This window comes from Bos mutus, chromosome 19 (genome assembly GCF_027580195.1).
Source record: "Bos mutus isolate GX-2022 chromosome 19, NWIPB_WYAK_1.1, whole genome shotgun sequence".
NCBI lineage: Eukaryota > Metazoa > Chordata > Mammalia > Artiodactyla > Bovidae > Bos > Bos mutus.
Genome location: NC_091635.1, coordinates 39,504,508 through 39,527,474, shown reverse-complemented (window position 1 = coordinate 39,527,474; position 22,967 = coordinate 39,504,508). Strand labels below are relative to the sequence as shown.

At 58.1% G+C, this 22,967-nt stretch overlaps 1 protein-coding gene across 1 annotated transcript in view; it reads right to left on the bottom strand.

Annotated features, from left to right (window-relative positions):
- Positions 1 to 1,147: 1,147 nt before the first annotated feature.
- MYO1C (myosin IC) overlaps positions 1,148 to 22,967 on the bottom strand; it is a 24,255-nt gene continuing 2,435 nt past the window's right edge. Inside the window, 32 exon segments of the mRNA XM_005888233.3 lie at positions 1,148 to 2,404; positions 2,765 to 2,864; positions 2,938 to 3,035; positions 3,125 to 3,195; positions 3,276 to 3,411; positions 3,530 to 3,585; positions 3,684 to 3,777; positions 4,969 to 5,052; positions 5,326 to 5,485; positions 5,585 to 5,669; positions 5,766 to 5,834; positions 6,333 to 6,409; positions 6,485 to 6,598; positions 7,458 to 7,575; positions 7,669 to 7,774; positions 9,606 to 9,686; positions 9,803 to 9,849; positions 9,931 to 10,025; positions 12,020 to 12,111; positions 12,385 to 12,465; positions 12,582 to 12,687; positions 12,922 to 13,004; positions 13,116 to 13,235; positions 13,595 to 13,666; positions 13,747 to 13,803; positions 13,805 to 13,861; positions 14,079 to 14,177; positions 14,268 to 14,447; positions 16,302 to 16,382; positions 16,463 to 16,661; positions 17,272 to 17,387; positions 17,510 to 17,665. Coding sequence (XP_005888295.1) covers positions 2,378 to 2,404; positions 2,765 to 2,864; positions 2,938 to 3,035; positions 3,125 to 3,195; positions 3,276 to 3,411; positions 3,530 to 3,585; positions 3,684 to 3,777; positions 4,969 to 5,052; positions 5,326 to 5,485; positions 5,585 to 5,669; positions 5,766 to 5,834; positions 6,333 to 6,409; positions 6,485 to 6,598; positions 7,458 to 7,575; positions 7,669 to 7,774; positions 9,606 to 9,686; positions 9,803 to 9,849; positions 9,931 to 10,025; positions 12,020 to 12,111; positions 12,385 to 12,465; positions 12,582 to 12,687; positions 12,922 to 13,004; positions 13,116 to 13,235; positions 13,595 to 13,666; positions 13,747 to 13,803; positions 13,805 to 13,861; positions 14,079 to 14,177; positions 14,268 to 14,447; positions 16,302 to 16,382; positions 16,463 to 16,661; positions 17,272 to 17,387; positions 17,510 to 17,665 — 3,117 coding nt within the window. The 3' untranslated portion in view covers positions 1,148 to 2,377.

Below are 22,967 nucleotides of genomic sequence, written 5' to 3'. Positions count from 1 at the left end.
CACTACTGAGCTACATGGGAAGCCCCTCTGAGACTTTCAAATCACTGAGAAAGAGATACTTTCTGCTTTCGAGGCTGAATTACCAAAGCCTGGGGCTGCCTATGGCTGCTGCTGCCACCACACCCGAGGGGAGAATGGGCCTGAGAATGCAGCCTCCAGACACGTTCCTGAGAGTGAGTATCTGGAAGCCACCTACCCTGGAACTGTTAGGCTGCTAACGCTAATAGATGCCCTTTTCTGCTCAAGCCACTTTGCATTTGGTTTGTCATTTGCAGGGGAGTTCATAGACTGTCCTTTGAGATGGATGACCTCAAACGTCATCTCTGTGAAGTGTTTACAAATCCTCACCCTCTACCTGAGTCAGTTTCTCACCAGTGTGCCCTTGATGCCTGTACTTCCCAAATGGACTGTGTTTCCGTCCGCCAGCCCTGCCTGCTGGGCTAAGGGCCACATGGCAGGCACTGTCTGATGTTTCCCCCTCCCCTGCCCCCTGGAAGGGCCAGGTTGAGTGGCCCTTCCACGGACGGTCAGTGAAAGAGCCAAGGCCACGTTGCAGCTACTGACCACTCCTGCCCTTTTCCTGGGGGAGGGAGCCCAGCCTCCTTCTGGGGACAAGGCAAAAATTATAATAATACAAGACCCCTGAAAGGATAGTTAGGGACTTTAGAAAGGTCATGTACACACTGCTCTATTCAAAATGGATAACCAAGAAAGAATAAGAAAAACAAAAACAAAAATAAATAAAATGGATAACCAACAAGGACCTACTCAGTGTATAGAACTCTGGAACTCTGCTCAGTGTTACGTGGCAGCCTGGATGGGAGGAAGGTTTGGGGGAGAATGGACACGTGTATATATATGGCTGAGACCCTTTGCTGTTCACCTGAAACTACCATAACATTGTTAATTGGCTATTCCCCAATACAAAATAAAAAGTTTTTGGGAAAAAGAGATTAATACAAGACCCTTGGTTGCCTTCTAGGGGGTCGTCTCCTTTTTATTATTTTTGGCCACATCAAGTGGCCTGTGGGATCTTAGTTCCCTGACCAGGGATTGAACCCATGCCCCCTGCAGTGGAAGGGAAGTCCTTACCACTGGACCATCAGGGAAGTCCTTCCCTTTATTAACATTCACAAGGAGACCAACATTGGCAAACACGTATTGCTTTATTTAGTGTTTCTCTGGATTGCAGAAGTGTCAGCAGTGGGCTGAGACCCGCAGGAGGGCAGAGGCAGCTGGGCAGCCCCCAGGCCCTCTGGGGAGTTGGGGGTGGGGGTGGGGGAGAAGCAGCAGAAAGAGGTGATGCCCCTGCAGCTCCTCCCAAGGCCAGCCCCTTCCCCAGGCTCCCAGGATAGGGAGGGGGTCAGGAGCCAGTGAAGGCCCCGAGTCTTTAACCTGGGGCCAGAGTATACGGGTAAGGTGTTTGTCATCCTAAGGCATGGACTCAGGTGGAAGCGCTCCTCCCACCTGGTGGCCCCCAAGGCTGATTGCTGGTCAGGAAGCCACATGCACCCTTAAGACATGAGCCTGTTTCACGGGGCCCCCAGTCCCTGGGAGAGGCAGTGAGGTGTGCTGAGGACAGTCTGGTTTTGCCCCAACCTGCTGGATCACCTTGGGCAAGTCCCTTCCCCTCTCTGGGCCTCTATCTCTTGCTCCATCACACCAGAAGACTCAACTAGGTGATCTCCCAGTCGTCCAAATCCTCCGCTCTGAGAGCCCCGCCTTTACTCCAGGATGTCCTCAGGCTGGGCTGATATTAGAAGGGCATTTTTAAGGCTGGACGGAGAGGGAGGCAAGGGTGGTTTTAGCCCCCAGGGGAATGTCGGAGTGGGCTACAGGTGGACAGGCAGACAGACAGACAAGGTGCCAAGGGAACGGGGAGAAGAGGGGGGCCTGGGCAGGGAAGAGGGCACCAGGGCCCAGATCGCCCACCCTCTCGGCAACATTCCCTGCCCTGCTGAGTCAGGGAAAACACATCCAGTGTGTCTTGGCGGTGGCGGGGGGACGGGGGAGGGCACGGGTGGGAAGATGGCTTTTTTAAAAAATAGTTTCCTATAAAGCATCAAAAAAATCTCAGAGAAAAACCTCAGCAAAAGTTCCCTTCTCTCAAATATTTGGCATTGGCAGTGGGGCTGGCGCGGCTGCCTCTGGCCCCGGCTCTTCCTATTGCTGTGGCCCGGCCTGGCCCACTCCTGGGGCAGCTTCCTGCGCCCCTGCCGCCCCCTCGAGAGAGGGCCGAGCAGGAGGCGGGAGTTTGTCGGTGGGCTTCGAGGTGTCCCTGGGTCCCTGTCTGGAAGCTCGAGTCTTTGGTAGCTGGGAAGGGAGGAGGGGATGAGCAAAGCACTGGGAGGCGGGAGGGGTCCGCTGGGCGCCTTCATCACCGCGAGTTCAGCCGCGGGGCCACCTGCGGGGACCAGGGGAGAAGCCCAGAGGTGAGCAGGAAGCAGAGGTGCTCCGGGCACTGGTCTTTGTGAGGTAGATACTTGGTAGTACACGCTGGGGCAGGGAGGGGGCAGGTCCGGAGGCCTCGGTGCTGGAGACTCGGCCCTTAGATCCTACTGCCCCGACTAGAGTGAGCCTCTCTTCCCAAGCAGCATATCCCCTGCCACCTGCCCATGCTGCCCTCTTTATGACCCTCTGCACTGGTCTCTGGTGCTCAGTGGGCAATGGGTTGAAGGGTGCCCTTTGGATCGAGACCCACAGTGAGGATGGCCGAGGGAGGAAGGCCCAGCCCCCAGAGGCTCTGCCCTGGCCCCACACTCACCACAGCCAGGTGCCCGTTCTTGGCCTTGGTGATGAGCAGCTCCGAGCCGGGTGTGAAGTCAATAATGCCATCCCTGCCGGGCCCCCCTGCGAACGTGATGCTGGAGAGAAGCGGGTATGTAAGGCCTGCGCCCTGTGCATGCACGGCCTGCTCAGCAGCCCTCCCTGCCTCACCTGCCCTGGTTGATGTTGATGTTGTTCACTCGGTCAGCGCTGAGGGCCGTCTTGGTCAGGGTCTCGATCACGTGGTCACTCTGCAGCACCACGTCCCCCTGGGGGCCCACACAGGGACAGGGGTCAGGCCCTGCCCAGCGCTTAGAGGACCCGTCCCCTCCCCGCCTCCCCAGGCCCCAAGGGGCACCTTCTGCTTATTGTCCTCACGCTGCACGTGGAGCACAAAGAGGCTGTCGCTCAGGCTGCTGACGGAGATTCCTGGGGGGAAAGGGCAGAGGTCAGGGATCAAGGGGCAGAGCAGGGCCCCCTCTATGGACCCAACCTGGACTCAGGCTCACCGGTCAGGTTGGTGTACTCAATCCTCTGCTTGACCTTGGCGTCCTCCACAATGACCACGGCGTTGGGCGTCAGCAGCAGCTGCCGGGAGCGCGGCTTGTAGCCCTTGCGGTCGTACTTCACGACGGGCACGGCGTACTGGGGACAGAGGGTGGGTGAGGGGCCTCCTCACCCCCTGCCCAGGCCCCGCCCCCCACCCACGCAGCCCTTGGGCAGCTGAACTGTGTGGGGCTGAGGGCTGCCCACAGGGTCTCACCTGGATGGGCTCCGAGCCCAGGGCCTGCAGCACTCTGGGGTTGATCTCATCTGCACCTGCAACCCAGATAGGGGAGCGAAGGGGGCGTGAGCGAAGGAGAGAGGGGACCGGGCTGCTGATGGAGGGTTTGCACACTGGAGGGGCGGGGGCTCACCGAGCCGCGTGCTGATGAAGAGTCTGGGGACACTCTGGGGGTAATTGTCCTTCTTGCCCTTGAAGATCTCACTCGCAACGGCCTTTTGCTGCAGCTGAGGAGACAACAGCAGGGAGGGCGGGGGATGTCAGAGAGGTGGGGCCGTCACAGCAGAGCAGGAGTCTGCTGAGACAGGAGCTGAGACCACCTCCCTCACCCTCTCTCTGGACCCAAAAGCAGGAGGCTAAGCCCTGCCACCAATACTCCCCTTCAGCCCCTTCTCTCTCTTACCCCCGTCCCCACCAACCGAGGCAGTGGCCTCTCCACAAGGGTCATGACAGTGCTGTCAGGGTCCAGGCCCCACTTTGGGGATTATTCCCATCATCACAGGCCCTGGAGCCCCTGAGATTCAGCTCTGGCCTGAGATCTTAAAGTTGGCTGATACTAATACTCAGAACTACTGTGGGGCTTCCCTGGCGGTCCTGTGATTAAGAATCTGCCTTGTAATGCAAGGGACATCAGTTTAATCCCTGATCTGAGAAGATCCTACATACCTTGGAGCAACTAAACCTGTGGTGTGCCACAACTATTGAACCACAACTACTGAAGCCCTAGAGCCACTGAGCGACTTCACTTTCACTTTTCACTTTCGTGCACTGGAGAAGGAAATGGCAACCCACCCCAGTGTTCTTGCCTGGAGAATCCCAGGGACAGGGGAGCCTGGTGGGCTGCCATCTATGGGGTCGCACAGAGTCGGACACGACTGAAGTGACTTAGCAGCAGAGCCTGTGCTCTGCAACAAGAGAAGCCACCGCAACAAGAAGCCTGTGTACCGCAACTGGAGAGTAGCCCCCACTTGGTGCAATTAGAGAAAATCCTGAGCACAGCAATGATGACCCAGCATAGCCAAAAATAAATAAAATTATGCAAAAAAACCCCCAAAACTACTGCAGGTTAACTCTGCTGGGTGGGTCCTTCATCATCATCCGATACTGAGTTGGCAAATACAAGGCCCATCGGTCACCAGTGTCTCTCTCTGGAACTATTCTAATAGACCGATGCTGCAGCCTTTTCAACACAAGACTCTGGGTAGCCTCAACCAGTCCAGTGCAGCTGCTCTAGAAGATAAACTTTATTTGCCTTGCAAAATCTACTCCAGTCTCCACTTCACACAGGAGGCCAGACAAGGGCCTGGATCAATTCAAGGTTGCATGGTAAGTCAGGGCAAAGGTCCTCCAGGCCAGCTCTCTTTCAGCACCGCTCCCCCCTGCCCCCACCCCCCCGTACCTGCCTCCCAGCCCCATACCTGCTGCTTCCATTCAGGGCTGATGCTCCGGCAGTATTTCCACACCATGTTCTTCCGGCACAGCTCCCGCAGCAGCTCTGAGGCCTGTGGGTGAGAGGGAGGTCAGGGCACCCAGGCAGCCTGGCTCCTTCCCTCTGCAGACAACAGGCACGTGCCCACCATCGGGTCTTGGCCTAAGTGACACCCCTTCAACCTGGACACCCTTCCATTCCTGAATTGTTTCTCTACAAAGAACTCGCTCTCCATGGCCCAGCTCCAAGTCCCTTCCCTTCCCATGGATCCTCGGGTCACACGGTTATTAGGTCCCTCTGCTGGGTAAATTGGTAGTCCCCCAGTCAGCAGGGAGAGCCCACGGACCTCACGCAGGGCAGGTGGGGGCGTGGGCCAAGAAGTGTCCAGAATATTCCGGGGCAGCTGCCGTCGAAGGTTGAGCAGAAAAGAGGTGCGCACATGGTCCACGAAGAAGGCATTCTCAGGACAACGGGGCGCATGGCGCAGGATGAAGCCCTGGATGAGCCTGGGGGCGGGGGTCCGACATGGGTGGAGGTGAGAAGCCTGGCAGCAGACCTGCCCCAACCCTCTGCTCTGCACCCTCTGCGTGGCGCCCAGTGCTCACCGCCGGATGGTCTGTGCCGCCCACTTCCTCTTGGCCGCCTTCCTCCGGCCCAGCGTTCCTCGCCACCACGACTGGATGCAGATCGCTGCAGAGACCACAAACGGCTGACCTCTATCTCTTCCCACAGTGGCCCACCCTAGCCCCGGCCCCCATCGTCCTGAAGACCCCTGGGCGCCCGAACCTGATCGCTTCACCCGGAGGAATTTCTGCCGGCAGTGAAAGCCCCTCCAGGTGGCCTGGATCTTCGTGGCTGTGGTTGGGAAAGAAAGTCACTTGGCCAGAGCGCAAGGGACCCAGCTGGGGGCCTGGCCCTGTTAAGAGCTCACTGAGTAAGGGGAGTGGCTGAACCAGCTTCGAGTGCGAGGATAAATAAGTGAAGGAGAGTACAGGAAAGGGCAAGGGCTGGTCTAGTGGTTAAGACTTCGCCTTGCAAATGCAGGGAACACAGGTTCAATCCTTGGTTGGGGAACTAAGATCCCACAGACAGTGGGGCAACTAAGCTTGAGCTGTGCAACCAGAGAAGCCTGCGCATTGCAACAAAGACCCAGAACAGCCAAAAGAAAAAAAAGAGCGAGAGAGGGAGCAAAGCAATGTGGGAACATGCTGAGTGTGTATCTGGGAGCAGACGAGGCAGGCAGCCCCATGTGGACATGGCAGACGTCCCAGAGAAGCAGCCGAATACAGCGATTTCTTTCCCACTTCCCAGAACAGACCCCACTGGACAGGATGAGTGGGGCCCCTCGCTCACCCAGGCTCTGTCGTCGGATCTCCAAGGCGTCCTCTGTGGCAAACAGGGTCTTGGGGAAGCGGATGAAGATCTTGGTCCTGGGAGGGCAGCAGTGATCAGCCCCTGGTTGCCAACTCCGTAGCCCTCAAACCCCAGGCATGGGCGCCACTCACCTGCCCATCTTGTACTCTTCCGGCTTGTAGCCCAGGTGCCTGACCAGCACAGTCACCCCATCCTGGGGCCGTCCTGTCCACGTGGGCCATGTCTCTGGGCACAGTGACTTGTACCTGGTGACAGGAGGAGCAGAAATGCACCCAGCGCCCCCGCCCCCCACCAGCGCTCTTCTCTGGGAACCAGACCAGCTTTCCTGGTCCCACTGACTCTTAGGTCACAGAAAGTCGGGGAGGTAGCTCTGTTACTACCCCTACTTTAAAGATGAGAAAATTGAGGTTTCTCATCTGAGATCCAACCAGTCAATCCTAAAGGAAATCAATGCTGAATATTCATTGGAAGGACTGATGCTGAAGCTGAAACTCCAATCCTTTGGCCACCTGATGTGAAGAACTGACTCATTGGAAAAGACCCTGATGCTGGGAAAGATTGAAGGCAGGAGGAAAAGGGGCCAACAGAGGATGAGATGGTTGGATGGCATCACTGACTTGATGGACATGAATTTCAGTAAGCTCCGGGAGTTGGTGACGGACAGGGGAGCCTGGCATGCTGCAGTCCATGGGGTCGCAAAGAGTAGGACTGAGTGACTGAACTGAACTGAACATCTGCCTAAGGTCACAGGCCTAGAAAGACATGCCTGGTGACTCCTCAGACCCCTGACCAGGGATAACAACGAAGTTGCTTTCTGAACTGACTGCAAACTCTGTCCCCTTCACAGGCTCTTACTGTCTCCACTGGTGATAGGTATGTGAATGCGTGCCTCATTGGACCCCTGACCAGCTGCTCTGTGAGGCCAGGGCCTGGGCATGGGGAGGGCTGGTCTTTGCCCTCTCAAGCTTAACATTAGGCCTGCAGCATGGAGGGGCCCCTGGTGTGGCTCCCACCGCAGCTGAGGGCTGTCCTCCCGCCCAGGATCTCAGAGGCTCACACCCTCCCAGCCCTTCCCCCTGGCGCCAAGCCAGGCCCCGCCCCCACCTCTGCAGGAAAGCCTCGTATTTGCGGCGGTAGGCAAAGCCGGCTCTGCGCACGCGCAGGTTCTCCATCAGCCCTAGGTACTTCACCTGGTGCCGGATTAGCACCTCATCAAAGCGGCCTGGGGGCAGAGATCACTGGCTGGTCAGCGGGCTTTGACCCGCCTGTGCAGGGGAGGCCAAGCCCCCACCGGCCTACGGGGCAGAGGGCCTACCGGGCTGCTTGGAGTCATTGGGCTTGATGCAGCGGACGTAGGCAGGCTCCTTTGACTTCAAGATCTCTACCAGCTCCAGGAGGCTCATCTTGAATTGGGTGGCCACCTGGTCAGCCAAGATGAACAACAGGAAGGTTGGTGGTAATTGGGCTGAAGCCACTGACCCCTGCAAATGCCCCTCCCTGCGCAGAACCCCACAGACACCCCTCCTGGGGCAAAATACCACCAGTTCCCACAGCCCTTCGTAGACCTTTTTTTTAAAATTACAACTCTTCATTGCAGCATCTGCAAAGGTCAGATTTCTGAAGCCAACGAAGATGGTGCAGCATTTCCAAGTGAAATGTTACAAGTTTTCTGTCTGTGGGGTAGGGGGTAACAGGAAGGGTCTTCGGGAAATAACCCTTCAGGTAAGAAGGAAAGGACAAGTAGGAGACAGCCAGAAGGGAGGCAGGAACAGCACTGGGGCAGAGCAACAGAGTGAGCGAAGGCTTGGTGTCCACAGGGAACTACAAGCCATGCAAGGATCTAGGAGGGGAGTAGAAAAGAGCATCAGAGAGGCAGGGTCATGGTAGGACTCAGGAACCACATCAGGGAGACTGAACTTTATCCTGAGGGAAATAGGGAGCCAAAGAGGAATCTGGAGGGAGAGAGGGACAGGAAGAGATCTGCCTTTTGGAGTATCTCTACAGCACATAGGTGGAGGGTGGTTGGTAAGAGCAGGTGGGAAGACAGAAGACCAGGGAGGAGGCTGACCGGCTCAGAGGACTATTAATGGAATAAGGGTTACGGGGAGGGGCTGAAAGGAAGGGGTTTTCAGGCAACAAAAACTGGCAAGATCCAGCAGTTGTTAGGATGAGGGCAATGGGGGAGGCTAAGGAATGAGGGATGTGGCCCAGGCTTCTGTCTTTCAGGACTGGGTGGAGGGTGGTCCCTGCCTTGAGTTAGGGAAATAGGAGATGCATGCCTGCGACACTGGACAGTCGGTGCATCATAGGCTAGTGGGGTCTGGAGTAGCTGCGGGTCCCTGGGAGGGGTCAATGGAATCTCTGGTTTGCTGGAGAGGCCTGGACAGGAGTGGGTGTGTCCTCACAAGGGTGGGGCTGAGAACCATCAGGGAAGGGGTGAGGTTGGGGAACCGAGGACAGGGTCCCAAGGAGTCAGACTCTGGGCAACACTCTGCCTCCACGGCCTCCCTGCCAGCATGTCTTGGCCTGCAGCTCCCTGGCTTCCACCTCTCCCTGACCTTGCTCGTCCTGAGACTGCCCTAACCCTCCCCCTGCCAAGACTGGCAGCCACACCTCTGTGCACAGCTCACTGGATGGAGCATTCCCCTCATCTGGCACCACTGGCCAGATCTGCCTTCCCTCCATCGCTCTCCTTGAAAATGGCACTTTGTGGTCCACTTCCTGGTCTTTTTTGGACTGTGCTCCTGTGTGGGGCTCTGCAGGGCCCTCCCATACGTCTGACAAGCATCTATACTCATTCCCAAGTTACCTCAGAGGCTTCCTCCTTCAGGAAGCTTTCCCTGACTCCCCTCCCCTCTTCTACTTCCGCAGGCAATTTGCTGCTCCCTATTGTAAGCTTCCATAGCACCCATGCACATTTCTAGGTCAGCATGTGTTCATTTTTGTATCCTAAGTGTCCAGTAATGTCCACCACAAGTGTCTGCTGCAGGGGAGTGAATGCATGCAAGCACCCACACAGACACAGGTGTACATGCGTGCATCCATACTTAAGAGACGTTAGACACCCAGACACCCATCAAAGTAGGCACAGATGCACCCACGGGCAGCCTCCCAGACACACACAGATGTGCACCGAGGCACCAGCAAACACAGGAACTCACACACACACACTGCCAGCTCCCAGCTCAAGCAGGCAGTGGGCCCGCTCGCGTGTGCACACACACACCCCCTGGGGTCCCACCGCCTTCACACCGTCTCTGGCCGCTTCTTGTCGCTGAGCTCACTCCGGTCGAAGCACTGGCCCAGGATGGGGTTCTCCGAGCTGCACATGGTCTGTGAGGGCAGGGCAGGGGTCACGTAGGAAGCATAGGGACAGGCCAGTCAGCTTTCTGGGGCAGAGATCATTCAGAGCCCAGACCCCCAGCCCTCCCCCTGGAGGTCCTCCTCACCTCCTTCAGGTTCCGGAAGAGAAGGTCGTTGTTTTTATCCAGAAACCCTGAGGGGAGAGAGCAGACATGAGGGGAGGCAGAGCCCTTCTCCCAGCCCACCCGGGGGGACACAGCCTTAGGGTCCTCACCGGTCACGTTGTAGGTCACCTCCCCGGCATAGTGCAGGAGGCGGAACTCCCCGCGGTCCAGAGATTTCCTGGTTCGCTGGTCAGCCAGCTTGTGCCTGGGGCGACAGGGAGAGGAAGCTGCCAATGGCTGGACTGAGCCAGGCCCCTGTCTGCCGAAGAAACTTCAAGAGAGGAATCAGGCATCCTCTAGGAAACCAGCAGGGCGGGGCCTCCTCCCGCACAGAGGCCACCACAGAGGCTCAGAGAGGTAGATGGCCTTGTCCGGGGTCACACAGCGCCAGGACCGGGACCTCAGCCTCCATGCTGCCAGGGCTCGCAGGGTGGAGGGCTATTTGGTGTTGCCTTTGGCTATTGCGTTGGAGAAGGCAATGGCACCCCACTCCAGTACTCTTGCCTGGAAAATCCCATGGATGGAGGAGCCTAGAAGGCTGCAGTCCATGGGGTCACTGAGAGTCGGACACGACTGATCGACTTCACTTTCAGTTTTCACTTTCATGCATTGGAGAAGGAAATGGCAACCCACTCCAGTGTTCTTGCCTGGAGAATCCCAGGGACGGGGGAGCCTGGTGGGCTGCTGTCTATGGGGTCGCACAGAGTCAGACACGACTGAAGCGACAGCAGCAGCAGCAGCAGCAGCAGCAGTGGCTGTTTCGTGGCTCTGCTCAGAGTGCTGAGTGCTGCCCGCTACATTTTAAGAATGGAATCAGCCCCCAAGAGACTGCTGCTGCTGCTGCTGCTAAGTCGCTTCAGTCGTGTCCGACTCTGTGCGACCCCATAGACGGCAGCCCACCAGGCTCCCCCGTCCCTGGGATTCTCCAGGCAAGAACACTGGAGTGGGTTGCCATTTCCTTCTCCAATGCATGAAAGTGAAAACTGAAAGTAAAGTCGCTCAGGTCGTGTCCAACTCTTCTCGACCGCATGGACTGCACCCTACCAGGCTCCTCCGTCCATGGGACTTTCCAGGCAAGAGTACTGGAGTGGGGTGCCATTGCCTTCTCGCCTTAAGCATGTCTATACCCTTTAGCCCATTTTCTACTTTTAAAGAAGAATTCCAAGCAACTAACCAGAGAGACCAGGCAGAGATTTAAGGCCCAGGGTAGGTATTCTCTTTTCCCAGCAGAAACCCAGAGGCTGGACAGGGCCCCGAGAGGCCGGGTGAGAGCAGTGGTGTGTGTGTGTGTTAGAGCCGCCGGAGGAAGTGTTTTGAGGAAAGTTTTCTGTTTGATGATACAGGAAGATACTCAGGATATAACGTTATCCTGAGTCCTATATACAATAAGCTCTCAACCACAAAAAAGAAAAAAAAGTATATAGAAAAAGGCAGGAAGAAAACGTCTCAAATTATTAACAGTGGTGACCTCTGGGTGACAGGCTTACAAGTGGCTTTTGCACACATTCCAACTTTTCTCTGAGGAGGGATTTTTTTTTACAAACAGAAAAACAGGTGTTTTTCTTTCTTTCTTTTTGCAGGCAAGGCTTTACTGGGACCCCTGCTGCAGCCCGTGGGGAATGGGAACAAACGGGTTCCTCGCTTGCTCGCTCCAGAAAAAGCTGCTCAGGAATTCCCTGGTGGTACAGTGCTTAGAACTCTGCTTTCACCGCTGGGAGTCAGGTTCGATTCCTTGTCAGGGAACTAATCTGTGGCTCTGGGCCTGAGGTCCAACTCTGGACTTGATGTGAGATAACCTCCGGCAAAGGGCTGTACCTCTGAAAGTCTCAGTAAAACCTCCTCCAGGGGTTGCTTCTAGTTAGAGGAGGTGATATTATCAAAATATGCAAGGCAAAGCTGGGACAGAGAGGCTTGCTTCTTTTCTCCCCTCATCCCATTTTACGGGATATCTTAAATAAAAAGGAATTTCCAAGCAAGGAGGCTAAAAAAAAAACCTTAGCAAGTTTCATTCTTGAGCGGGTTAAGGAGGAAGTGGCGTTCCTCGCTTATTACTCGGGAGGCGCCAGGAGCCGAAGCTCTGTGTGCCTGGCCTTCACTGGCACCTCCCCCGGTCACCTCTTTGTGGCTGGCACTTTATGGGTGAGGGGGTTCCCAGGCTTCCACAGGCTCTGGCCCAGGACAGCCCCCAGCCCCACTCACGTCAGGAAGTGTGGATGCTGCTTGATTGTGTCCTCCAGCTTCTCCAGGAAGGTCAGGTCCGTGGCCTCCCCGGGACGCAGACACTCCTCGTCCTGGGTGGGTGGTGGCAGAGGGTGAGGGGTGTGTGTGGGGGAGGGACCGGAGAGCACAGGGACTCAGGGGCCCCGGAGGGAGGCGCAGACACTCCCAGGGCTGGCCAGCGCCTCCCCTCACCCTCCATACACAGCCCTGTTCTGTCCCTCATCAGGCTCCGAGGACTCTGGCCCTCTGCAGACAGGCCTGTCCAGCTGGGAGAGCGAGGGGAAAGGGGTGACGTCATCCCACCCAGCCCCCAGCCCGAGGCCCTGGAGGAGCAGATGGCTCACCAAAATGGAGATGATGCCCTTGAACTTCTCCTCCACCAGGTCACAGATAATCTTGTTGTTGAAATACTGGACCGGCTCCCACTGAGGGGCACAAGGGGAGGGAGGCATCACCGTGGGGTCGAGGCTCCTCCCCTGGGGACACCCAGGCCTGGATCTTGGCTGCACGTGGGGCCGCCCGCGGGCCGGCCTGCACTCACCGCGATGCCCTCGGCCTCGTACTCCTCCTGCTCTGACTTGAGGGTGAGCTCGATGAAGAGCTGCTGTAGCTTCTCATTGCAGTAATTGATGCAGAACTGCTCAAAGCTGTGAGGGAGACAGAGGCGTCCTTAGTACTTTAGTTGGGGGAAGGGGGCCAGACCAGGAAAGGTGGGGAGGGGCAGAACAAGGCCCCAGCACTAGCCGAGGGAAGAAACATAGAGCGGGACCCAAGCGGCTGGAAGTCACTGGCAGGAATGAAGGAGGCCGGGAGAGAGGCGAGGGACCAGGGCAGGGGAGACGATGGGAGGAGAGACAGGCAGAGTCAGGGGAGGCACTGACCTGTTGTGCTGGAACACTTCAAAGCCGTAAATGTCCAGCAGCCCGAGGACCGTGGTGCTCCGCCAGCTGGGGCTCTCGGCATCCTAGGGCCAGCCAACCAAGGGTGTGGATCCCCACGTTCGCCACCTCGCAGCCCTGGCCTCCCTGAACCGCCCTCCCTGCTACCTTGGGAGTAGCAGGGGCCAAGTTCTCACCTTGGAGGCCAGCGACCTGTTGATCTTCGCGACCAGCCAGGTAAAGGTGCGACTGTACACAGCCTTGGCGAGGGCGTCCCGTGCATATGCAGCCTGTTCTAGGTTCAGCGGGCTCAGGAGCTGCAGGTGGAGGGTGAGATGGGAGATGAATGCAGTCCCTTCCCACCCCTGGCCCCTTTGACTCAGCAAACTGATCACTCTGCCATCCCTGCCCCCAGTGAGCCTGGTGCCGGCCAGGGGGCGGCATCCAGGGGAGGACACAGTGGCCCCACCAGAGGTCTCATTCCTGGAAGTCAGTCTTCCTTCCAGCCTCACCCTCTTCCTGTGTGACCCTGGCCACCTCCCTGTGCCTCTCTGAGCCACCTGCCTTATAAGCTCCCGATATTGCTAAGAGGACCAGCTGAGCAGACCAGGGTAATGGGGGATGATGGGAGCGGGGGCTGCCTTGGAACACCTGTCCCCCCACCGCCTGGCCTCACCTCTTCGCCCTTGGCGATGATCTTCCTGTGGGTCAGGGCTTCCCGCAGCGTTGAGCCTTCCACACCAAGGAGCTGCCAAGGGGGTGGGGCTGGTGAGGGTGCAGCCCCCCCGCCCCAGCTGCCCCGCCCTCGCCTTCTGCTCGCCTCCTCACCCTGGTCAGGTACTTGAGCTGGTTCTCGGTGGTGACCTGGGCGTTGCTCTCCTCATCTGGCGGCAAAGTGGGTGTTGCCCAGATGCAGGACGCTGGCCACGATGCTTAACAGGTCCTGGATGGGGGTGAGGGGACAGGGAGGGGCGGCGGGGGTTACGGGAGGGTCTGAGAGCCCCAGGAGGGCACATGTGGATGGTCAGCAGGAGCTGGGAATGGAGGGAGCAAGGCGTGTGAGAGGAGACGGCGGCTGGAGTAGAAGCAGGCTATAAAGGTAGCCTGGGATTTTCACGGGGTGACAGGAGGAAAGGGCCGGCCCCCGACAGAGGTCTCACCTCCACCTCGTCCTCGGTGAAGTCGATGACAGTCAGGGCCTTCCTGACCACCTTCCAATCACTCTTGTCGTTGATGGAGGAGACTTTGGCGCACTGGCCCTGTGGCACGGGCAGAGCGGGGTTACAGCTCTGGCTCGGTGGGTTCCCTAGGTGGCACCAGGTCCTGCCCGCCAGCCCCTCTCTACTCACCTTCACCAGGTACAGGTAGCTCTGTGGGTTCCGTTCCAGGCCCAGCCTGCGCAGCGTCTCCTCCTCACCCCCCTCCAGCAGCTGGTAGAAGATGTGGAAGTTCCTCTCCCCGTGATTCTGGTGCACCACCCGGGACTTCTCCAGGAGGTAACTGAGGATGTGGCCACCCACGGGGGCACCCTGCGGGCCGGGCAGGATGTGGTGACTGCTCAGGGGGACAGGGGACACAGCCCATCTTCCCCTTCCCCTCCTGCCCTCCAGAGTATGAATTTTAGCTCTGGCTGCATGGGCTCAGGCACGTCGCCCCTCCTGGCCCCCATTTCTTCCTCTATGAAATGAGGATGCTAAGCCCTTTCTTGGGCTTCCCAGGTGGCACAAGTGGTAAAGAACCCTCCTGCCAATGCAAGAGACATGGGTTTGATCCCTGGGTCAGGAAGATCCCCTGGAGGAGGGCATAGCAACTTGCTCCAGTATTCTTGACTGGAGAATTCTATGGACAGAGGAGCCTGGCAGGCTACAGTCCATGGGGTTGCAAAGAGTCAGACATGACAAGCCACTTAGCACACATGCATGCATGCTCTTTCTACCTGGTGGGTCACACCTGGAGGTCCCATAAGCATCTCAAACTCAACAGGTCTGAAACTTAAGTCCTGGTCTCTGCTCCTCAAACCAGCTCCCTCCTCCCACTCTGCTCACCCTTCTAGGTGTTCAGACCAAGAAGTCTGCAGTCCTCCTGGGGGCCTCCCTGTCTCTCACACCTCACATCCAATCAGCCAGCCAATCCTGCCACCCTCACCTTCAGAATATCCAGAATCCAGCTACAGCCACCAGACTGGGCCCAGCCACCATCATCTGTCACCCAGATCTAATAATCATCAGTTTCCTAACTCATTTTCTTGCTTGGCCTCAGTCTCTACCATTTATTCTCAACAAAGCAGCCAGAGCGATCACTTTAAGAGGAAATTGAGGTCATAATACACTTCTCTTTCAAACTTTTGGGACTTCCCTGGCGCTTCAGTGTACTTCCACTGCAGGGGACACAGGTTCAATACCTTGTTGAGAGACTAAGGCAATATGCTAAGGTATTATGCCATGAGGCCCGGCCAAAAAAAAAAAAAAAAAAAAAATATATATATATATATATATGGTTCAAACTTTCAGGAATTTTCCTGGTGGTCCAGTGGTTAAGGCTCTGCACTTCCACTGCATGGGACATGGGTTCAGTCGCTGGTTGGGGAACTAAAATCCTGCAGGCCATGTGGGCATGACCACACAAACAAACAAAAATCCCCCAAAATTCTCTTGCCTCACTTCCGCTCAAGAGTTTTAAAAAAATTCTTACAAAGACCCAAAAGGACCCGCACCATCGAGCCTCCTCTTCTGTTCCTTGGCCCCTTGCTCTCTTCTCCAGCCATTCTGGCCTCCTTGCTGTCTGTAAACACATCCAGCATCTTGTTCATCCGCACCTCTGCACTGGTGGTGCCCTCTGCCTGGACCCTCTCGAGTGTATGCACAACTCATTCTCTGTCTCCATCAAGGCTTTACCAAAGGCCACCTTCTCCATGCCTACTGTATCTGCATTATTTCAAACAGCCAATGCCCCTTCTCCTTGCCTCATTTTCTTTTTTGCTGTGACATGTGTTGGCTACTTTACACTTTTCTGTGGACTATCTCCCTGCTGGTCGTTCAGTCATGTCTGCTGTTTGTGACCCCCATGGACTACAGCCTGCCAGGCTCCTCTGTCCATTGGATTCTCCAGGCGAGAATACTGGAGTGGGTTGCCATTCCCTTCTCCAGGGCATCTTCCCAACCCAGGGATCGAAGCTGGGTCTCCTGCATTGCAGGCAAATTCTTTATCTTCCTGGAGGCAGGATTTCTGTCTGTTTTGTTTCACTTCTGTGTCACTAGCACTTGTAACAGTGCCTGATACACAGAAGGTGCTCAATAAATGTTTACTGGTGCCAAAGACGCGGGCCAGTGGGTGCCCACTACATGGGAATCCCATTCCCCCTGCCCTGCCCCGCCCATGGGTACCTTGAAGTCAAACTGCACGTCCATGTACTTCCCAAACCTGCTGGAGTTATCGTTCCGGAGGGTCTTCGCGTTGCCAAAGGCCTAGGAAAGGGCCAGGGTGTGAGGGGTGCCTGGTGGCCTCCACCTGCCCCTCCCACCCCCAGGGGCTGCTGTCCTCTCACCTCCAGCACCGGGTTGCTCTGCAGCAGCCGGTCCCGCACAGCACCACCCCGCTCAGGGGCTGGGCAGGTCTCGGCATAGAACTGCAGCAGCCGCTTGGTGGCCTCGGTCTTGCCTGCCCCGCTTTCCCCAGAGATCATCACTGCCTGGTCCCGGCGCTCCGTGCGCAGTGCCCGATAGACAGTGTCAGCCACCGCGAACCTGGGGCAGAGGCCCGTCAGGAGCTTAGGGGGCAGGGGGGCCGAGTGGCTGCAGGGGCTGGGAATCCCACAGGAAGGACTGGGGGTGTACCCTTGAGGACAGGTGACCCCTCCAGGATGTGGGTCAAGGGAGATCCTTCACAGTTGAGAATGAGAGTCATATTCTGATGGAAAATTGAAGGGCTCACTCATGGGTGAGGAGATTGGAATTCATTCAGGTGAAGATTGAGGTCATTCATAGGTAGGGCTGGGAGGTCCTTCAGAGGTGCAGGTCAGAGGGTCACTAAGGTGGGAGGGCCATGTCCAGGTAGTGTGGGAATTCCCTGGTGGTTTAGTGGTTAGGGCTCCACACTTCCATTGCAAGGGACATGGGTTCAATTCCCAGTCAGGGAACTAAAATCCCGCAAGCCACACGGCAGGGCCAAAAAAATAGTCCTGGGTGTGAGTTGGGGTGGAGGCTAGGGGGATCCTGATGCAATAGAGAGATTCACCTTGGGTGAGGACTGGGTATTCCTCAGAGATGTGAATTGTGATTCATCCCAAGTGGGAAGGTGGGTGGAATCATCTCAGGTGGTGATGCTGGGGGGCGGGGGGAGAGGGGTGTCACTCACAGGTGAGGTGGAACCTCATAGAAGCTGACGCCTCGGTAACGCTCCATGTGCTGTCGGCTGTAGATCTGCAGGTCTCGGTAGGGGTTGACAGAGACCAGCACCGGGCCAATGTAGGTCTGGGGGTCAGAGGAGGAGGCTCAGAAGTTTCTCCCAGAGGCCCCGGCGCCGCTCTCCCGACTCCCTGCAGCCCTGCATCTGTGGCCCCCGCGCCCCCTCCGCCTTCCCACTCCGGCCTCACGTAGATCAGGTTCTCCCGGAAGCGCCGTCGCAGGTTCTCGATGAAGGCGGCCTCACTGGTGAAGTTCTCCAGCAGCACGAAGTCCTGTACCCCCACCCGGTCACGGGCGGTCAGTGCGCTCTCCATGGTGACCCGCACCCCGTCACTGCCCAGGGCCTGCAGGGACGGGCCACGGGAGAGAGTCAGAGGAAGCAGGGCAAGGGAAGGGCTCTTCTCCCCTTCGCCACAGCCTGGAGGACTGAGGGGGCAACCAGGGCACGCGAACACAGGGCACACCTGAGAAACAGGTGCCCCAGGCTGGGTAGAGAGGGCCTGGACGACAGAAAGCTGGCACACGGGACACTGGGGACATGGGTCCGAGAAGCAAGGCCACCTGGGCACGTGGGCCGGAACACGGGCCACTGGACACACAGGCCCCAGAGGACATGGGGCCAAGGCCGCTGAGTCCAGGGAGGGGCTGGTTTGTGTAGAGAGAGTGAGGGGTGGGGGAGTGATGTCATGAGAATAAAAGAAAGAATGCTCTGTTGACCTGGGACAAAACCCCTCCTCTCTCTGGAAGGCATCCCAAGGAGGAGGAGTTGAGGTAGACCAGGTGACTTCAAGTCCCCTAGCTCTAGGCCTTGTGTGACAGGTGCTTTGTAGGACAAATCGCATGGAGTGAATTCTACAAGCAGGGTGGGGCTGTCTCTCCCCCCTCTGACTCACCAAAATCTCCAGGGAGAGAGAGAGGGTCTAGGGACCCAGCAAGGGGCTGCACCAGGCGTCAGGAGAGAGATTCCCCTGGGGCAGGGGCAGGGAGACCCTCACATCCCAGCTGGGCTCACCACTCACCCCAGAAGGGGGCCCTCCCTCCCAGAGCGGAACCACACCCTCCCCGCCAGCTGCCAGGCTCCCCAGACACCCTCCTCCACTGGGAGTCGTGAGAAGTCTCAAGGGAGCAGGGGTTTTACCAGGGAAAACCCAGCTGGCAGCTGGAGCCCATCAGAGGGTAGGAAGAAGCACAGGCTCAACAAGACCCTCACCCCTCACCACACTCTTCAAAAGGATCTGAGAGCTCTAGGAAATTGACACCAAGAGTGTCAAGGGTCAGGGAAGAAAGAGCAAGCTGGCCGCAGGGATAGGGATCCCCAAAGAGGCCACCAGGTCGCCTCCAACCGCAGATCACCCAGATCTTGGGCGGGGGGCACCCCTTTGGGTCTGGTCGTGGCCCTGCCTCTTCCAGGCCTGCCCCTCAGCGCCCTCCCCTCCACCTCTCTAATTCTGTCCCGAAGCTGCTGCCAAATCTGACCCAAGCCCCCGCCCCCTTGCCCTCTGGGTGGCGGGTCTGGGCGCTCTCAGACTTCCCCGGGAGTTACTGGCCCGACCTGGGTCCGAGCGCCTCGCGGCCCTCCCGGCCTCGGCCTCCACTCTCCTGCAACTTTCCGGGACGTTTTTCCACCCGAAATTCCTGGGCCGCGCCCGCTTCCTGACGGGGCGGAGGCGGCGCCGCGAGGCCGGCAGGGACGCCTGGGACCCCCCCGGCCCTGCCCCGCACCCCTCGCTCACCGACGCCCGGTAGCGCATCCTGCCCGGTCGGCCAGGCGCCCGTCTCCGCGGCCCGCGCCCTCGGCCCGGGGTTCGGCGGCGGCGGCGGCGTCACGAGGGAGGGGCCGGTCCTCCCCCCGTTCCGCCTCCGCTAGGCTCGGAGGCGTGGGACTCCCTAGGCGCCCCCGCCTCGCTCGGGGCTCGGACTCCGGGGTCCCTCTCCAGTTGGTAGGGGTGGGGCAGGCGCTCAGTGCGGGGGACGGGGGGAAATCTAGCGGCGTGGGTGGGGACAGAGTGGGGGCGGAGCTCCCGGCTGGGCAGGGGCTCCGCCTGAGTCAGGTTTTCCAGGAGGGACGTCGTCGGTTCTCCCAGGGGTGGGGCCCGGAACCCGCGCGGCCGCTGCGTCTACACCGACCCGGAACTCACTTCCGGGCTCGTGTCTACACTGCGCACTAGGCCAGGCTGGGGACTCAACTCACTAGGCAGAGAGGCCCGTGGGTCCCGGAGGAAGCAGGATTTCCCCCCCCACCCCAACCTCGAGTCCCGGGAAAGTTAAAAATAGAACGAAATGTCCAAATACGGCCGTCGTGCCCAGGCAGGCGGAGCCTCGGTGCGGGGACACTGTCCACCCCCCACCCCGTACAGTCTGGAGGGTGGGTCCCACGTCTTTAAACCCAAGAAAATCTCTTGGGTTCACAGAACACTCGCCCCAGGGAGGGAGACGGCCACAGGACGCCTGTGCCCAGCGTCGTTCGTGTAGGGCCTCCACGGAGGGCTCAGCTTTCCATCTGGGAAATCCACGGCCCGATTTCCAGCATTCGGAGCAATACCCTTCCCCCTACCCCGGACACCCTGACTAGGCTCCCCCCACCGCGCCCAAGGGCTCCTCACCTTTCTTTTTCTTCTGTTTGGTGGGGGGACTCCCTCTCTGGATCCTTCCATATTTTCTGCCCTGGACACCCTCCAGCTACCCAAACCAAACCAGCCTCCAGCAGCCCCATCCTCGCTGAGCTCTAGGTGCGCAGTGGGCAGCAGCCTGCAGGACAAGTCTAGCTCAGATCCCAGGGCAGGTGGGGGTGTAATGGCTGTGCTTAGTCACTTAGTCGTGTTGGATTCTTTGCGACCCCATGGACTGTAGCCCTCCAGGCTCCTCTGTCCATGGGGATTCTCCAGACAAAACTACTGGAGTGGGTTGCCATACCTGCCTCCAGGGGATCTTCCCAACCCAGCGATCCAACCCATATGTCTCGCACTGCAGACAGATTCTTTACTGTCTGAGCCACCAGGGAAGCCCCGTGTGATGGCTAGTGCTTCCTAAAGGCCGGGCTACTTCTCACAAGCAGTATGACTGCCAGCAGGTCATTTCACTTCTGGAAACCTCTCCTAGAGCCTTGAAATGAGACTAACCTCTGTCTCAAACGGCTGTTGAGAAGCCTAAGATAAGGCACCCAGGCACCTCCCAGACCCTCAGTAAATATTACTTCCCTCTCTGGCCAGACACTCTCTGCACAGGCTTGGAGCAGACGTCTCTCTTCAATGCAATGCTAAGTCCGCTTCAGTAATGTCTGATTCTGCGACCCTTAGGGACTGTGTAGCCCACCAGGCTCCTCTGTCCATGAGATTCTCCAGCCAAGAATACTGGAGTGGGTTGTCGTGCTGTCCTCCAAGGGATCTTCCCCACCCAGGGATCAAACCCGCATTTCTAATGTCTCCTGCATTGGCAGGCGGGTCCTTTACCACTAGCGTCATCTGGGAAGCCAGTGGGAACAGACATACAGAGCCAGGTCCTGGGTCAGACAGGTCACACTTATTATCTAGCAGGGAAAGCCCCTGAGGCGTGTCCCTCGGCCAATTAGAAAGAGCTCTCCAACTTCACCTCCATTGCACCTGACAGATAAGGAACCAGAGGTGCAATAATGCAGACACCGACTTTATCCTAGGGGGCAGAAGGCAGGGTTAGGACCCAAAGCCCTAGCCTGGCCCACACTCTTGGACTTAGGCACCCCGGGGAGGGAGTGAGGTGGCGGCAGGTGCGGGCTGCAGCCTCTTGGGGAAGGCTTATTACTTTGAAAACAACAGCCCGGCCAGAGCCCGCGGGACCCCGCGGCGGGGGGCGCCAGCTGGGAGATGGGGCCCTCTGGAGGGACAGAGGGGACCGAGCGCCACCGCGCGCAGCTGGGAGATGGGTGGGAGCGGAAGGGCGGGGCTGGGTCTTAAATGCCACCAGCTTCGGGCTTCGTTCGGGAGGAGGCCCTCTCCGCGAGGCCCCCAGGGTGAAAATGCAGAAAGAAAGAGCGCGGAGAGGACTCAGCCTCCCGCTCAGCTGGAGTGGGGAGGTACTTGGGGGACGGGAGGAAGAGGGTAAAGCCGGTGCCCACCGGGAGCACGGCTCCGAGGGCCGTGCAAGCACCGGGTTGGCGCGGCTGGCCGTGGCCCGCGGGCCCGAGGGGAGGGGCCGGCAAGGGGGCGTGACCTGGCGGGTAAAGGGGCGTGGCCTAGTCGCCGAGGCTAGCGGCTGGAATGAGGGGAATCCGCGCACCGAGGGGTTTGGCCGGCCACCCCCGCCCGAGCCGCTCTGCCGCATTCCCGGGATGCCCGCCGACGCCCCCTGAGCCGCCACTCGGTGGCGGAAGGAGGGGGCGGCTAAGCGGCTAAGCAGGCCAGGCGAGACCGCAGCCTCTGGCCAGCGCCACCGGCCATCCCGCCCCGCTAGGCGGAAGCGCCTGTCCCGGGGGAAGAGGAGTTAGAAAGGCGGCGATGGGGTGGGGGTTGGGGTGGGTGGACCGAGAGTGTGAGAGACACCAGGGCTGCAGCGCCTGGCGCTTCCTGCGTTCGGATCGCTGTCTTCTGGTACTACCTTCAATGCCCTTGAACTGAGCCTTGAGGTCTGGATTATTACCCCCATTCTACAGACAGGGAAACTGAGGCTCAGTAGACGAACGTCGTGTTCAAGATCCCAGGACTAGTAAAAGAAAGGGTGGCATTGGAACTGGAAAGTCTACCACTGTCTATTCCTGTAGGGCTGCCTAAGGGGGAGACGCCTGCTTAGCCCTGGCGGATTTCCCAGCTTCTCTGTTAGGTTAACCTGCTACCTGCCAGGCTGTGACCTTCCTTAGTGAACCTGTGACTGCAGTGCCTAGTATCCACCTTTGGCTGTGTTGTGTGAGTATTGACGTGTAGGCCTTGGGAATAGCAGCTAGGGAGTGGGCCATGATCCTTGGGTCCCCAGCATGGCCCTGAACCTAGGGGTTGGCTGCAGACTAGGATGCAGCCATGCCTCACCTCTGAGTGACCCAGGACTTATTTTCCAAGGCTGCCTCTAGGTTTCATTCCATCTGGAGAGGGGTTTCCCCTAAAAGCGGGGATGGGCAGACCCAGCAGACATGGATTATTCCCCCTGTTACCTAGTATGGGCCAGGTGCCCCCAAGCCTGTCCTCTGGGAGGGTAGTGAGCAGCTTCAGGGGTTCCTTCAGGCCAGGGCTATGGAGGTCTGGAGAGGGTGTTCTGAGGACCCTCAGATTGCCGCTAGAAACTGGTTTCCACTGGGGGTAGCCTCCCAGCCTGTTGGGGCAGCAGAAAGTACCGTAGCCTATCTTACCCCCAGCACATGCTGGGCACAGAATAGGTGCTCGACTTTTCTTTTTTTAAATCAAACATATCTTAGGTCTGGGCCCAGGTTGCCCCACCTAGGACTGTTCCAGACTCAAGGGAACTGTTGTAAGGGGGAATGAAAAGGAAAGACGAGGACTTAGGGGTTCTACCTGATATCTCATGGACCTCAGTCAAACGTTTACACTCACGGGCCTTTTGCCTGCCAGATGCCTCTACCTGGGGGTCCAGTAGAAGTAAACAAAGTACCTTGGCCCCTAACCTGTCCTCCTGGTTCAATATCCCATCTGTTGAGAGGAGACAGGCACCTCCAGCTAGTTGTCA